A 15719-nucleotide genomic window follows, 5' to 3' on the forward strand; every position below is an offset into this window, starting at 1 on the left:
TCACATCCGCACAACAAACGTTTTATATGTAGTTTGTGTCTAAAGACCCATAGGGTGGATTTACTAAAACCGGAGCACTCAGAATCTAGTGCAGCTGTGCATAGTAACCAATCACCTTCTAGGTTTTATTGTCAAAATTTAATTGAACAAGCTGAAGTTAAGCTGGCCATACATTATACAATTTTCTTATTCAATTTCCTTTAGATTTACCTTCAACTATGTAGTGCAGACAAATTGAAGATGTTTAAGCTTGACCTCATAATATATTTTAATAAATTTGATGTCTTTGTGACGAATCACCTATTGCTAACATTGACATCTATAAGATACTATGCATTGCATAAAAGAGAAGTCCCCCCATAGTTTCTGTTCAGAGGCAGGAGAGCTGAGTGTTAATCTGACTCACAAGTAGTACCATCTGCCCAATCTATGTTTCTTAAGGTGACTTGGCGGCTAAAAACAAAATCTGAAAAAAAGCTGTCCCTGCAGAGGAGATCTTACAAGAGTTATCCATCTTTCCCATTGCTGTGTCACCAGTCTCTGCTGTAGTGATGTTAGATTTTCCTCTACATGAGTCCAAAGGCAGAAGAAAGGTAAAAGGGGCCTTTGTAAACACCAAACTCTTCTTCTTTCATCACTTGAAAGTCTTGCATGGGAAACTGTACTACAGGAAACATGGAGGCCACCATTGCTGACCTCTCCATCTACAATTCCTTGACTTCCAACGCCGTAGGGGAGATTTACTAAAGCTGGGGCATCCAAAATCTGGTGGAGCTCTGCAGAGAAACCAATCAGCTTTTAGGTTGTATTGTCAAAGCTTAATTCAACAAGCTGACATTAGAAGCTGATTGGCTACCATGCACCAGATTCTGAGTATTCCAGTTTTAGTAAATCTCCTCCTGTGTGTCACTGACCCAGAGAAAGTATGCAAATCAGGAATTATGACTTAGCTCTGATTTCACTTGCTGCATGCTTGTTCTGGGCCAATTACATATAAATCTGTGAAGTCAGACACCACAGTGTAGCTAACATTTTTAGAAGGAGGTTATGTTTCTCTTTATTTAGGTGTACTCTAACCTTACACTCTTGGAATTAATACTGATTTTAAAAATACATCAGTCATGTTTATAGTCACACATCATTCTGGTATTTTAAACTCTCAAAAAAGTTATTTGAAACTAAATATTAAAACTGAAATCTGGGCGTATATAGGGGTACAACATTTAGTCCAGTAATTGTTTAAGGAGAAATACATCTACTTTAAATACAGCCGGCATACATACCTAAATTAATATAGTTATTAGTTTCATGTAATCCCCTGCACAGCAGCACTTCGATAGGTAGAAGGAGAGCAGCATTGTAAGCCAATCAGGCTCTACTGCACAGGTGTCAAACTGGCGGCTCTCCTGCAATTGCGGAACTACAAATCCCATGAGGCATTGCAAGGCTGACAGTTACAAGCATGACTCCCACAGACAGGGGCATGATGGGACTTATAGTCTCACAACAGCTGGAGGGGCGCCAGTTTGACACCCCTGCTCTACTACAATGCAAAAAGTTGTCCATCCAACCCTGGCTGCATTCTGATAGGGGGAGAGCAGTGACCAGTGTGCTATTGCTTCTTCATTCTCAGCCACATTGTGGGGTAAATGCTAGACCAGGCCATATTGCTTTACTGCAGTGTAGTCTTCAGACAAATCTTAGAGAACACAGGACCTGACTGTGATGTCTAGCAGCAATGTCTGAACCACAGAACTGGCTGAACAGAATCCTAAAATCACTCATCGAAACCTACTTACTCTGTGACTTCAATGGAACCAGTTGTTAAAATGACCCCATCAGTACCTTAATGGCATTAAATAAGAAGTCTCATTTTGATTTTTATTAACATATTCTGTTCCCCAGTGGACATAGTACATGTAGTACTTTGTCCTACCTTCCTATGTGCTACCTAAGACAGTACTCCTTCCCCCCCACTGCTGTTGGAACATGAAGGTAGCAAGGCGATACTGCTTTGAGGGGAGGCACTTTTCTTCATCTCTAAGCACTTTCTTGCTTGCTTAGAACATTTCAGCGCCCTCTATCACCCCATGGCGGTAATCCCGAGTGTGGCTCGGGGTTAAATTTCAGTACCATTAGTGGTAACCCCGAGCCACACTTGGGATTGCATCGCAGGATCCTGGTCCAGTATACTTACCTTGTCACCAGGATCCTGCGATGTCCCCCCACTGTTTTCCCCGCCGAATCCTAGCAAATTCAAAAAGTACACAATACATAACACATACAGTACACTGTAATCTTACAGATTACATTAGTGTATGAAATCATTTCACCTCCCTTTTGTCCCTAGTGCTTTGTCCAGTGCCCTGCATGCAGTTTTATATTATATATACTGTTCTTTCTGCCTGGAAACTTGAGATTGTCCATGGCAACCAAAAAGTGTCCCTTTACGTCAAAAGTGGTTTTAGACCAGCTAGAAAACAGCGATAATAAATTAGAACACTTGCATAACTGAGCAATAGTGAATCGGGAGGAAATTCATTTTATTATTATTATATTATAATTTTTTATAATTATTTATAGTTATTTATTATATTATAATTTATGATGTCGTGTTTCAAACTTTATCATAACTGAGATGTCTACTAGACTCTTGTTTGGACAGATTTAAGTGTGTTATTACTAAGAATTACAGGCCTACAATATAAAAACGCCAAATTTCTATTCAAAACAATGTACCACTTTGTGACGCAAAAATCTGACATAATCATACCGCCAGGGTGGCTATACAGGTTTCAGAATTTCAGTACACATACTTTGAATGCTTTCTTTAGCACTAGTTGCACAAAATGCCAGGGTGCTAAAGAAGGCAAAAGGCCAAAAGAAATGCACCAGGCATGAGAAGCTGGCCAATGTCTATACAATCAGGATCGCTTGTTAAATCATCCCAGGATTTGAGGCAGCCGAGTTGGTGACCACAGTGTGCAAAGGTATGTGCAGAACTGCACTGAAGTCCCTGGAACCTGTTCAGTACCAGATAATGACGTGAGTACTTCCTAAGTGTAACCGATGAAAAGAAATGTATTTATTAAGACACAGTTTGGCGACTTGATGTTTTTGCCAATGCTTCTTGCTTTACTGAAGTCACAAAGCTAAGTAGATACCAATGCCAAGGATTTCTCCACTAGATTCTTACTAAATGGCATCTTGAAGTTTTCAAAATCGACTTCATACGTGAAGCGTTCGCGTAGGCGTTCTCTTTTTCTTATGAGGTCCGCTGTGCTGGACTCTGAGACCCAAACCTTGGAGAAAAAAAAAGAAAAGAAACTGTTTAGAATGAGCGTTTGAAGGATCAGTACAACAAAAATGACAGTCTTAGTCATCAAGGGGATTTGATTGATCTACAACAAGATCTCTGAACATCATTGAGCTCTGTCCACCTTCACAAGGGATTTTCAATTTATTTTCATGATATATTCTTATGCCGCGTACACATGACCAGACTTTACGGCATACTTTGCACGGCGGACTTGTCAACGGACTTTACGACAGACTTTGCGAATGATCTTACTTGCCTACACACGATCAACCAAAGTCTGTCGAATTCGTACGTGATGACGTACGACCGGACTAAAACAAGGAAGTTCATAGCCAGTAGCCAATAGCTGCCCTAGCGTGGGTATTTGTCCGTCGGACTAGCATACAGACGAGCAGACTTTTCGACCGGACTCGAGTCCGTCGGATAGATTTGAAACATGTTTCAAATCTAAGTCCGTCAAACTTTTGAGAAAACAAAGTCCGCTGGAGCCCACACGCGATCGAATAGTCCGACGAAATCTGGTACGCCGGACCAAGTATGCCGTAAAGTCCGATCGTGTGTACGCGGCATTAGGGAGTAAGAAAAGGTTTTTGTTTGGTATCATAATAGTTATGGTTGGGAGTAACTCACTGCCGAAGTTCCTAATCTCATATAGATATAGGAAACCAGCAGGTGATTTGGCCAAACCCATCTATTAAAAATTGACTTACTAAATTTAGATAGACTTGAAGTGAAACAAAATTCAAGATTTGCTATTCTATAGGAAATACAATGGGTATATAAAAGAATCATCCCCTTAAAATAATCACATTTTGTTGCTTTGCAGCCTGAGATGAAGACAGTCGCAGTTTTTGTTTTATCCAGCTGTATTTACTAGTGCAACTTATAACATCCAAGTGAAAGATGTCAGAAAAAAAAAAAAATCAAAAATTCAAAAACAGAATCACTGAGTTGGAAAAGGGATCACCCCCTCGCGTCAGTATTTGTTAAACCCGCTTCGCTTTAATTACAGCCTTTAGTCTTTTGGGATGTCTCTACTAACTTGGCACTAACTCTAGACTTTTCAATATTTGCCCATTCTTCTTTGCAGAACTGCTCAAGTTCAGTTACATTTGATTGTGACTGTTTGTGGACTACAGTCTTTAAGTCATTCCACTGATTTTTATTGGGGTTTTAGTCTGGGCTTTGACTAGGCCGTGCAAGAACATTCACCTTTTTCTCCTCCAACCACTGTGTAGTCATTTTTACGGTAAACCTTCTTCCCATTGACAACTTTCTGGCAGAGGGCAGCAGATTTTCCTCAAGAATTTGATGGTATTTTGCCCCATCCATTATTCCTTCTATTCTGACAAATGCTTCAGTCCCTGCTGCAGAGAAACACCCCCATAACAGTATATTACCACCTCCATGCTTGACTGTAGGAATAGTGTTATTTGGATGGTGAGCTGTATTGGATTTCCACCAGACATATCGTTTGGTGTTGACGACAAATGGCTCAATTTTAGTCTCATCTGACCATAACATCTTTTTCTACATGGCCTCAGAATCTTCAAGGTGCATTTTGGCAAAGCTCAGTTGTGACTGCATGTGGCCTTTCTTGATAAGTGGCTTTTTTCTTGCAACCCTCCCATACAAGCCACATTTGTGGAGAATTTGTGATTATGTTGTCGCATGCACACAATGACCGCTCTTTGTCATAAATTCCTGCAAGTGCTTCAGAGTTGCTGTGGCCTCTTGGTAGCCTCTCTGACCAGTTTCCTCCTGGCTATTTTATCCAATTTGGAGCAACATCCTGATCCAGGGAGGGTCTGTATTGTACCAAATACCTTCAACTTCCTAATAATAGACTTTACTGTGTTTCCAGGCATTGATAAAGCCTTTGAAATGTTTTTGTATCCATCGCCTGACTTGTGCCTGTCCACAACTTTATCCTGAATATATTCTGACAGTGACTTGCCACCCATAGTTGATTGTTTGTTTCAGTTGCACTACCGGGACTGAAATGCTCCAGGAAAGCTCTTTTCATGCTGAGCTAATCAAAATGACCACAGCCAAAGTCTAATGTCAAATGGCTTTGTGTGCCATTGAGAAGATGATTAGCTACACCTGATTGAGTCTACAAGTCATTTTTAGGAGGGGTGATCCTTTTTCCAATTCAGTGGTTCCGATTTTGATTTTGATTTTGATTTTTTTTCTGACATGTTGGTGTTATATCTTTCACTTGGATGTTATAAGTTTCACAAGTAAATGCAGCTGGATTCAGGCTGCAAAGCAACAAAATTTGATTATTTTAAAGGGGGTGATTCTTTTCTATACCCACCGTACATAAAAGGTTAATTTTGCCACAGCAGTACCCTGAAAAATGTATATTTTGTCTTGACTGCCTCTAGAATAAATAGCATTACACTTAGTGACATGTGACTGTGCATAGGTAAATAAAATAAGAAGAAAACCGTGCTTTAGAGCCAGATATTATATAAGACTACAGCTGCACCAGAAAAACACCAACATCTGTGTACAAAACTTCAAATATATATAAAAAGAAGTGCGCTTGTAATAAAAAAATTCAAATGAAATAAATGCAAATGAATACTGTGTAAAATTGAATAAACTATTATGAAATGAATCCACTGATAAATGCAAAAAATTAAAATTGAAAACATACATAAATCCAGTGCTTCATAAATAATCATATAAGTGAAGCAACAGAAAATAAAAGTGAATACAAAATCGTTATGTGAATGAAGTTCGTGTCCATAAAGAAAAAAATGTTCACAAAACTATATCAGGTCCATCAAACTGAGGGTGTCAATCCGCCATTCGTCCAACCGTGACCTACATAAGTGAAGGGAAAAGGGAATATGAACATATGTCTCCTAAAGCAGTCAATCCAAGAAACAATAAAGGTGGACCCCTACCCGAAGTGGTGGACCTCCCTTATTGCGAGGTCTTTGATGCGTGCAGATATGGCCCTCTCGAGGGACAGTAAGGTGGCAGCGTCCAACACAGCTGATGAATCGAGCGTTTCCAACCTGGCGTAGTCCAAATCGTCTGCCTGGAGGGGGTGGGGGGGGACGCCCCCTTGGACCGAAGATTATAATTGGAAAGAAGCAAAAGAGGGCTCCATAGTGTAGTAAATTATAATTGTATTTATTAATAAAACCGGAGAAAGCAAACTCCGTTTAAACGGTATAAAACTAGTTAAAAAGCCGGCATATAAAAGATAACGAACACCCGTGCATAGCAGAGGGCGAATTGCGTGATGGCATACAATGCATAGCCACGCCCTACATGTTTCGTCATAAATAAAGGCCCCTTTGAAGACGTCATTTATGACGAAACATGTAGGGCGTGGCCACGCCCTACATGTTTCGTCTGCTATGCACGGGTGTTCGTTATCTTTTATATGCCGGCTTTTTAACTAGTTTTATACTGTTTAAACGGAGTTTGCTTTCTCCGGTTTTATTAATAAATACAACTTTAATTTACTACATTATGGAGCCCTCTTTCGCTTCTTTCCAATTATAATCTTCGGTCCAAGGGGGCGTCCCCCCCTCCAGGCAGACGATTTGGACTACGCCAGGTTGGAAACGCTCGATTCATCAGCTGTGTTGGACGCCGCCACCTTACTGTCCCTGCAGAGGGCCATATCTGCATGCATACAAGACTTCGCCATTAGGGAGGTCCACCACTTCGGTTAAGGGTCCACCTTTATTGTTTCTTGGATTGACTGCTTTAGGAGACTTATGTCCATATTCTCTTTTCCCTTCACTTATGTGGGTCACGGTTGGACGAATGGCGGATTGACACCCTCACTTTGATGGACCTGATATAGTTTTGTGAACATTTTTTTCTTTATGGACACGAACTTCATTCACATAACGATTTTGTATTCACTTTTATTTTCTGTTGTTTCACTTATATGATTATTTATGAAGCACTGGATTTATGTATGTTTTCAATTTTAATTTTTTGCATTTATCAGTGGATTCATTTCATAATAGTTTATTCAATTTTACACAGTATTCATTTGCATTTATTTCATTTGAATTTTTTGATTACAAGCGCACTTGTTTTTATATATATTTGGAGACTGTGCATAGGTACCGATTTACTGTAGCTTCATAACTGTATATCTGCAGTGTGAGATCATCTAAGGCGCTATTGCCTCTGACTGCTAGTCTCACCAAATCTGGAGTGAGAACTGGTGATGTCATTACTATGCTGATCACTGTTCTCCTTGCTGGAGAAAAAGCTGTACATGAGGACCTGCAGTACAAGGATCTCCCTGCTTTTGTTTTATTCATTTTGTGGATGTGTACTTTCTCTGCATTTCCTGCTGCTTTTTGATGATTACCCCACCAGTCATCAAGGGGCAGCTCTGATATGAGGCTGCAAAGTCCTGCTCCTCTGTCAAGATGCTCACCTCCACACAGTGCAGAACAAAGCATAGTAAGTCTGTACTGAGGAAACATCAGCTGCCTGGAGCCTACAGGCATTACCCTAAGCCCTGCAGAAGTTTTTTTTTTCTTCCTACACTGACTAAACTCTACAGGGTCCTCTCTGTACAGAGCAGGGAAGAATGGCAGCCACTGAAATCCAGTATTAAGACTGTAGCATATTTGGGTGTAGGCAGATTTCCAGTCTTTGTAGAGATTGATCAATGATTATTAGTCCCTGAATGATGGAATAATGCCCTTAGATATCTCTTACCGTTTTAGGCACAAATGTGATGTCAACCTTCTTTGTTTCTCCCATTGATATTTGTTGGTTCAATTGGGCAATTGTACTCTTCTCCCTTTCAGATTGAGACATTTCTATGGGCTTTGATATCTGGAAAACATAAAAAGTAAAAACATATTAAGGAACTGTATGGTGCTTTTAGTTTTTACTTCATCTTTAAATTTTTTCTGTAAAGGTCAACTAACCCTTTAATGTTTGCTTCATGCCATCTAAGTTACTGCCAGTATTCTGTGGAAATGGCAGTTGCTTTTTTACTTGAACTCCCTTGGTTACAACCCTTAAAGTGTTAGTTCACCTTTACAGAATACAGTGAGGGAAAAAAGTATTTGATCCCCTGCTGATTTTGTACGTTTGCCCACTGACAAAGAAATGTTCAGCCTATAAATTTAATGGTAGGTTTATTTTAACAGTGAGGGACACAATAACAACAATAATATCCAGAAAAACGCATTTCAATAAAGTTATAAATTGATTTGCATTTTAATGAGTGAAATAAGTATTGACCCCTTCGCAAAACAGGACTTAGTACTTGGTGGCAAAACCCTTGTTGGCAATCACAGAGGTCAGATGTTTCTTGTAGTTGGCCACCAGGTTTGCACACAACTGGGATTTTGTCCCACTCCTCTTTGCAGATCCTCTCCAAGTCATTACGGTTTCGAGGCTGACGTTTGGTAACTTGAACCTTCAACTCCCTCCACATATTTTCTATTGGATTAAGGTCTGGAGACTGGCTAGGCCACTCCAGGACCTTAATGTACTTCTTCTTGAGCCACTCATTTGTTGCCTTGGCCGCGTGGGTCATTGTCATGCTGGAATACCCATCCACGACCCATTTTTAATGCCCTGGCTGAGGGAAGGAGGTTCTCACCCAAGATTTGACGGTACATGGCCTCGTCCATCGTCCCTTTGATGCAGTGAAGTTGTCCTGTCCCCTTAGCAGAAAAACATTCCAAATGTTTCTACCTCCATGTTTGATGGAGGGGATGATGTTCTTGTGGTCATAGGCAGCATTCCTCCTCCTCCAAACATGGCAGGTTGAGTTGATGCCAGAGAGCTCGATTTTGGTCTCATTTTTTACCACAACACTTTCACCCAGTTCTCCTTTGAATCACTCAGATGTTCATTAGCAAACTTCAGACGGGCCTGTACATGTGCTTTGTTGAGTAGAGGGACCTTCACAGCCTCGTGTAGGTCTACAATCTTGTCCCTGACATCCTTGGATAGCTCTTTGGTCTTGGCCATGGTGGAGAGATTGGAATCTGATTGATTGATTGCTTTTGTGGACAGGTGTCTTTTATACAGGTAACAAGCTGAGATTAGGAGCACTCCCTCTATACAGTTACCTGTATAGAAGACACCTGGGAGCCAGAAATCTTGCTGATTGATAGGGAATCAATTACTTATTTCGCTCATTAAAATGCAAACCAATTTATAACTTTTTTTAAATGCGTTTTTCCGGATATTATAGTTGTTATTCTGTTTCTCACTGTTAAAATAAACCTACCATTAAAATTATAGACTGATCATTTCTTTGTCAGTGGGCAAACATACAAAATCAGCAGGGGATCAAATACTTTTTTTCCTCACTGTAAATGTAAAGGTGAACGAACACTGGACAGCGCTGACCAACCAGAAACCATCTGGTCCGTTCTGGAAGTGCTGATGGAGAAGAGAGAGAAGAGTGGGGATTTCACATCCCCAAACCACTGGATGCTGACAGCTCAGCAATCCGGAGGTAAGTATGGTGGGGACTGGGAAAGATGCCTGGGGGTTAGTTCGCCTTTAAATTTATTCTGTAAAGGTGAACTAATCCATTATTTTTCATGGGTAAGCTGCAATGTGGATTCTGTAGTGAAGTTCAGAGACTTATTGGCGGGCGCTACACCCACTGAAATTGACAGGAGGTATAATGCCTTTCGCAGCCTCGGCCGCTGCCTCTGCAACAAGCCGCAAATATTTTTTTTTACATTTAAAGTTGCCAACAATTGTGCAAAAACTTTTACAACAAAAATAGTTATCATACCTCTTGCTTAACAGGTGGAGGAACTAAAATTGCAGGGGTCTGCGGTTGCGGTTTGGACACCGCTTTTGATTTTCCTTCCATTTTGCCTTTCCCTTTGCTGCTCTTTTTCTCTTTTGGTTTTGGCATACTGTCCAGTTTGGCTTGAATCAAGTCAATCAATCTGTAGTCAGCATAGGCTTTTGCAACATCAAGAACATTCTGTCCTATGAAAGAGATGGGAGAATATTAATGTATTATCACTTTAAAATGCACTCAATGTACATTAATGAACAAATACTTTCTAGGTTATGGACCCACTCCAGATTTACTGCAATGCCTGTTCCCTACTTTGTCCAAAATCTAAAACAAATCCTTGGTTGGAGTTGGGCCTAACATAGTATTAAACCCTCCAAATAAATACAATCTATGTATATATGTTTGCACACAGACGTTCCAAATATCATCAGCAGGCACCACTAACTCCTCTGTACCTGTGCTTCCCTATCACTTCTAGCTGGGTATGTGGACACAGTTATTTTCCTATGTCCAACACCAGAACTACATTGCACATGGTGCATGGTTCACAGTATTCAAATATGCATGCACAAGTAGCAATCAAAGCATTTCTATTGGTCTATTCTCCCCTAATACATAGCTCAGTAGTAGAAGTAGGAGGGTGCGCATGCTCTGGTGGCTCCATAGCGAGCTGGATAGTATAAGGAGCCACCACAAAAACTGATGTGAACATGAGGAAGAACAATAAATATTTCTACACAAAAAGGAAGAAAGCAGCAGAAAAACAGAGCTTTGGTTTATTATATTTCACTTGCAAAAATCACTATTAATTCACCTACAAGTTGTTGCACAGATAGGATATGTGAAATGGTTACCTTTCTTGTTCACTATTTGCACTTTTGCTCCAGATGTAATTAGAAACTGAGCACAGTCTAAGCTGCCGCTTTCTACAGCTCTCATCAGTGGTGTGGATCCATTGAGGGCCACTGCATCTATCTTCGCTCCGTGTTTAATCAGCAGTTCTGCTATGTCTTGCTGGCCTGCATGACACGCATGATGTAATGGAGTCCACATGAAATTATCACTTGCATTGACATCAGCACTGGAAAATAAAAAACGTTATAGGGTCCAAGTAAAAGCCTCATTATCATAAGAAAAATAAGATTGGAAAACATTTATTTCTAAACCTGTTGCTGGTAACTTAGTATAATATATACTGTATGTGGGCAACCAGAGGGAGGAGGCTTAGGTTTCCTAAATCTGTTGCTGGGTTATTTCAGGGCTCATTCACACATTAGTGTTCCGCTGTCCTGCGGTAATGCAGGAACACTAAAACAAACCTTTTGCTGCATGTTGCATTGTGCATCTACCTAACACTAAACATACCCTAAAGCGTATTTAAACCCAAAAATAATTATTTTAACATATCACAGCTTATCAATAAATGTTATGGCTGCAATAACGGTCTATTTTCCATTATATTCACCTGGTGATCCAGCCACTCTCTGGAAAAGCAACCCCTTGGACAGCAGCATTTTTAATCTGGGGAAATGGAAGTGTTTGTCGCACTAGAAAATTTAGATGGACTTGACTAACAAATTAAAGTAGAACTCCAGCTAACACTTTTAAGCAGTTACAACAACAGTTTTTGTTTTCCTTTTGGGGTTAAGGTGTTATACAAATGAAAAAAAACTGCATGCACAGCTGAGTGTACATTTAATTGGAGGTTGCGAACAGGCAGGTAAGTTTGTTTTATTGCAGAAGAGAAATACAGCTCAATCTCTGTATTTGCGGACGATACTAAGCTAAGCAGGGCAATAACTTCTCTGCAGGATGTGGAAACCTTGCAAAAAGATCCAAACAAATTAATGGGGTGGGCAACTACATGGCAAATGAGGTTCAATGTAGAAAAATGTAAAATAATGCAATTGGGTGGCAAAAATATGAAAGAAATCTATACACTGTTGGGAGAACCTCTGGGGGAATCTAGGATGGAAAAGGACCTGGGGGTCCTAGTAGATGATAGGCTCAGCAATGGCATGCAATGCCAAGCTGCTGCTAACAAAGCAAACAGAATATTGGCATGCATTAAAAAGGGGATTAATTCCAGAGATAAAACGATAATTCTCCCGCTCTACAAGACTCTGGTCCGGCCGCACCTGGGGTATGCTGTCCAGTTCTGGGCACCAGTCCTCAGGAAGGATGTACTGGAAATGGAGCGAGTACAAAGAAGGGCAACAAAGCTAATAAAGGGTCTGGAGGATATTAGTTATGAGGAAGGTTGCGAGCACTGAACTTATTCTCTCTGGAGAAGAGACGCTTGAGAGGGGATATGATTTCCATTTACAAATACCGTACTGGTGACCCCACAATAAAACTTTTTTGTGGAAGGGAGTTTAACAAGACACGTGGCCACTCATTAAAATTAGAAGAAAAGAGGTTTAACCTTAAACTACGTAGAGGGTTCTTTACTGTAAGGGCTCTTTCACACGGAGGATCCGTATGTCCGTTTTTCATCCTTCCGTTTTCGGATGAAAAACGGACATACATGTATCCCTATGGAATAGCGGATGTCAGCGGATAAACGTCCGCTGACATCCGACCCGCTCCGATCCGAAAAGTGTAACGGAGGAAAACCCTACTTTTCCATTCGTTTTTGGATCGGATCGGGTGACGACGGACTCTACGGTCCGTCATCATCCGATCCCCCACAGGGGAGAGCGGCGCTCTGACAGGTCTGTCGCTGCACAGTGTGCAGCGACGGACCTGTCATTTTCCTGCTCAGCAGGGATCGGCGGAGCGATCCCCGCTGAGCAAGCGGGTGTTCACGGGTGTGAAAGAGCCCTAAGAGTGGCAAGGATGTGGAATTCCCCTCCACAGGTGATAGTCTCAGAATGGGGCATCGATAGTTTCAAGAAACTATTAGATAAGCACCTGAACGACCGCAACATACAGGGATATACAATGTAATACTGACATATAATCACACACATAGGTTGGACTTGATGGAATTTTTTCGACCTCATCTACTATGTAACTATGTAACATAAACATGCATGCTCTCAATTTTTTTAAATGTAGGTATAGTTCCCCTTTAAGGATTGGTAAACTGCAATATATTAAATTAGGGATGCACCAATGCTTTTTCTCAAGTACTCGCAGATACCAATTGCCGATACCTATTTTTTTGGTGCGGTGTGGTGCGATTTGAGGCCGTACAAAATGAATGGGCTCAAATCGCATTACAAAGAATCACATGTGATTTGAACAGGGATGCTGTGTAATTCCTGTCTGAATCACATGCAATTTCCCACACCCTTCCTGTGTGAACCCAGGCTGAAGTCAAAAGATCTAACAAGCAGAGCCCTCGGATTCCTCTTGTATTGAATTGTATTGTAACTGTACTGTCTGGCCTCATGTTGTAAAGTGCTGCACAAACTGTTGGCACTATATAAATCCTGTATGATGATAATAATAATAATAATAATAATAATGATAATAATAATAATAATATGACAAGCCTGGGTTCACACAGGAGCAGTGTGAAAACCGCCTGAGATTTGGACAGGAATCGCACCACATTCCTGTTCAAATCACATGCGAATGTTTTCAGTGCGATTTGAGCCCATTCATTTTGTATGGGCTCAAATCGCACAGCACCACATGAAAAAGGTATCAATTTTAGGTATCAGAGCATTTGCAAGTACTCTTGCTAATGCTTAGTATTGGCACTGATACCGGTATCGGTGTAATGCTTTTTTAAATGTTTGCTTTTTGGTTTAGAAATGCTTAAATATAAAGAATTTTCGTTTTTAAAGCTACAGTCTCTAATATGGAAGTTTTAAAATAAAAGAAAGATCCATCTCTTATTTTAATCTCACCTTAAAGCCAAGCAACAGTACAATCCAAGGTCCGCATATACTGCCCAGGCCCTCACCTACTAACACCCACTGTTAGTAGGTGTAAAAGTTACCTTACCTCCATCTTCAGAGATTCCTGGGGAATGCAGAGCAGGAGAAATTGCAAGAAAACACTCCAATCCATTACAGCTGCTCTGTATTCTCCGGGATCTTGACAGAAGAAGTATGACTTCATCACCATCTAGGAGTCACAGTCAGAAGATGGGGGGGGGGTAAGTTAAGTAAAAAAATCTAAAGATGGGGGTAACTGAAAGTGATTTTAGCCAGGGTAAGCCTGGACAGTATATAAGCAGACCTTACATTTTACTGCAAGGTCTAAAGGCATACTGTATTAAAAATATAACAATACTGCTATATTATATACTACTATATTAATACTATTAATTCCACTACTGCTGACTGCTATTACTACTCTTACTACTACATGTACTAATACTACTACATCTTTGCTCACACTACCACTGTGAATATCTGACTACTACTAACTAGTATTAGTTCTACTACTATTTCTGAATGTACTATAAGTATTGGTATTGCTACAGCTACTATTGATACGAAAATGAAAAAAATAATGATAAAGTATACCCTTTTTCTAGGAGGAATTTGACAATGTTCATGTTTCCATAAGCACACGCAGAAATCAAGGGTGTTTTAAAAAATACGTCTTTAACATTCACAGGTACGCCTTCTTCAAAAGCCTTTTTCAAAGACTCCAGGTCTCCAGCCCTGATGGCAAAGTTTATATTTGTGTATACCTTTTCTAGCTCATCCACATACCACCCAGTGTCATCTGTCAGGGGGTTTTGGGGTGTGTGGTCACAATCAAATCTATTAAGGTCAGTTATATTATGAAATGTTTCAATCATAAAGTTGGGAGGTCCACCATCTTCCCGACGTGAAATGAGATGACTTGGCATTGTACATATTGGCACAAGAACTGTTTTCTTCCCTTTCTTCCCCCTCTTCCCTTTCTTTCCTTTCTTCTTTTTAGGTCCATAAGAGGAGAGAAGAAAGGCTTTCTGTAGATACTTTGACCCTTTTAAAAACTCCTCAGCATTGATATCTCCTCCACGTCCTTTCTCATGGAGATGAATAACATTGTCCAGTTCTTCTGTGGTCACTGGGGCTCCCTTCTCTAAGAGGACTGCAGCAAATTCCTCCCTGGAAATAATCCCATCCCCCTTATCCAACGCAGCAAAAGATTCTCGAAGGACTGCTTGGTGCTCAAAGGACCAGTCATGTAGTTTTAAGGCCCAAGGTGGGTTGGGATTTTTCACGCCTGGCTTGGAATATTTTTTGAAGAGACGCATTGCTTTGCTCAGTTCCTTCATGGCAGCCTTGAATCCACCTTCTTTGGCCACAGCTTTGGGAGTCAGAGCTTTTATATTTTTCCAGTTGGGATCACAACCTGCCATGTAAAATAAATTGGATAAACTGATTGACCCTTAGTACAAAAACCCAGATCATTGCTATCATAGATGAAAAAGCAGCACCTGATTACAAAAAATGTATTTGATTTTTTTAAATTGTATTATACATCTGTGCTTAAATTATGTGATGATTTTTTTTTTCAATTTTCTGATTACAAAAGATGTTCATACTGTATACCTTTGTATATGGAAATTGGTACAATTGGGAATGGTTCACATAAACTTACATAACTGTGGTAGAAAAAAAATATGAAAATGTAAAGTAGAACTTATACATCAGGGGTCCCCAA

General features: G+C 40.3%; 1 protein-coding gene across 2 annotated transcripts in view; it reads right to left on the minus strand.

Moving 5' to 3' along the window:
• Nucleotides 1–549: 549 nt before the first annotated feature.
• ANKEF1 (ankyrin repeat and EF-hand domain containing 1) overlaps nucleotides 550–15719 on the minus strand; it is a 54132-nt gene continuing 38962 nt past the window's right edge. For both annotated transcript variants that reach the window (XM_073628280.1, XM_073628279.1), the window contains exons 6-10: nucleotides 14585–15407; nucleotides 10955–11181; nucleotides 10086–10288; nucleotides 8033–8152; nucleotides 550–3302 (exon numbers count right to left, since the gene is read on the minus strand). In XM_073628280.1, coding sequence (XP_073484381.1) covers nucleotides 3153–3302; nucleotides 8033–8152; nucleotides 10086–10288; nucleotides 10955–11181; nucleotides 14585–15407 — 1523 coding nt within the window. In that variant the 3' untranslated portion in view covers nucleotides 550–3152. The remainder of the gene's footprint in view (nucleotides 3303–8032; nucleotides 8153–10085; nucleotides 10289–10954; nucleotides 11182–14584; nucleotides 15408–15719) is intronic.

This window comes from Aquarana catesbeiana, linkage group LG04 (assembly GCF_042186555.1).
Source record: "Aquarana catesbeiana isolate 2022-GZ linkage group LG04, ASM4218655v1, whole genome shotgun sequence".
In the NCBI taxonomy this organism is placed as follows: Eukaryota; Metazoa; Chordata; class Amphibia; order Anura; family Ranidae; genus Aquarana; species Aquarana catesbeiana.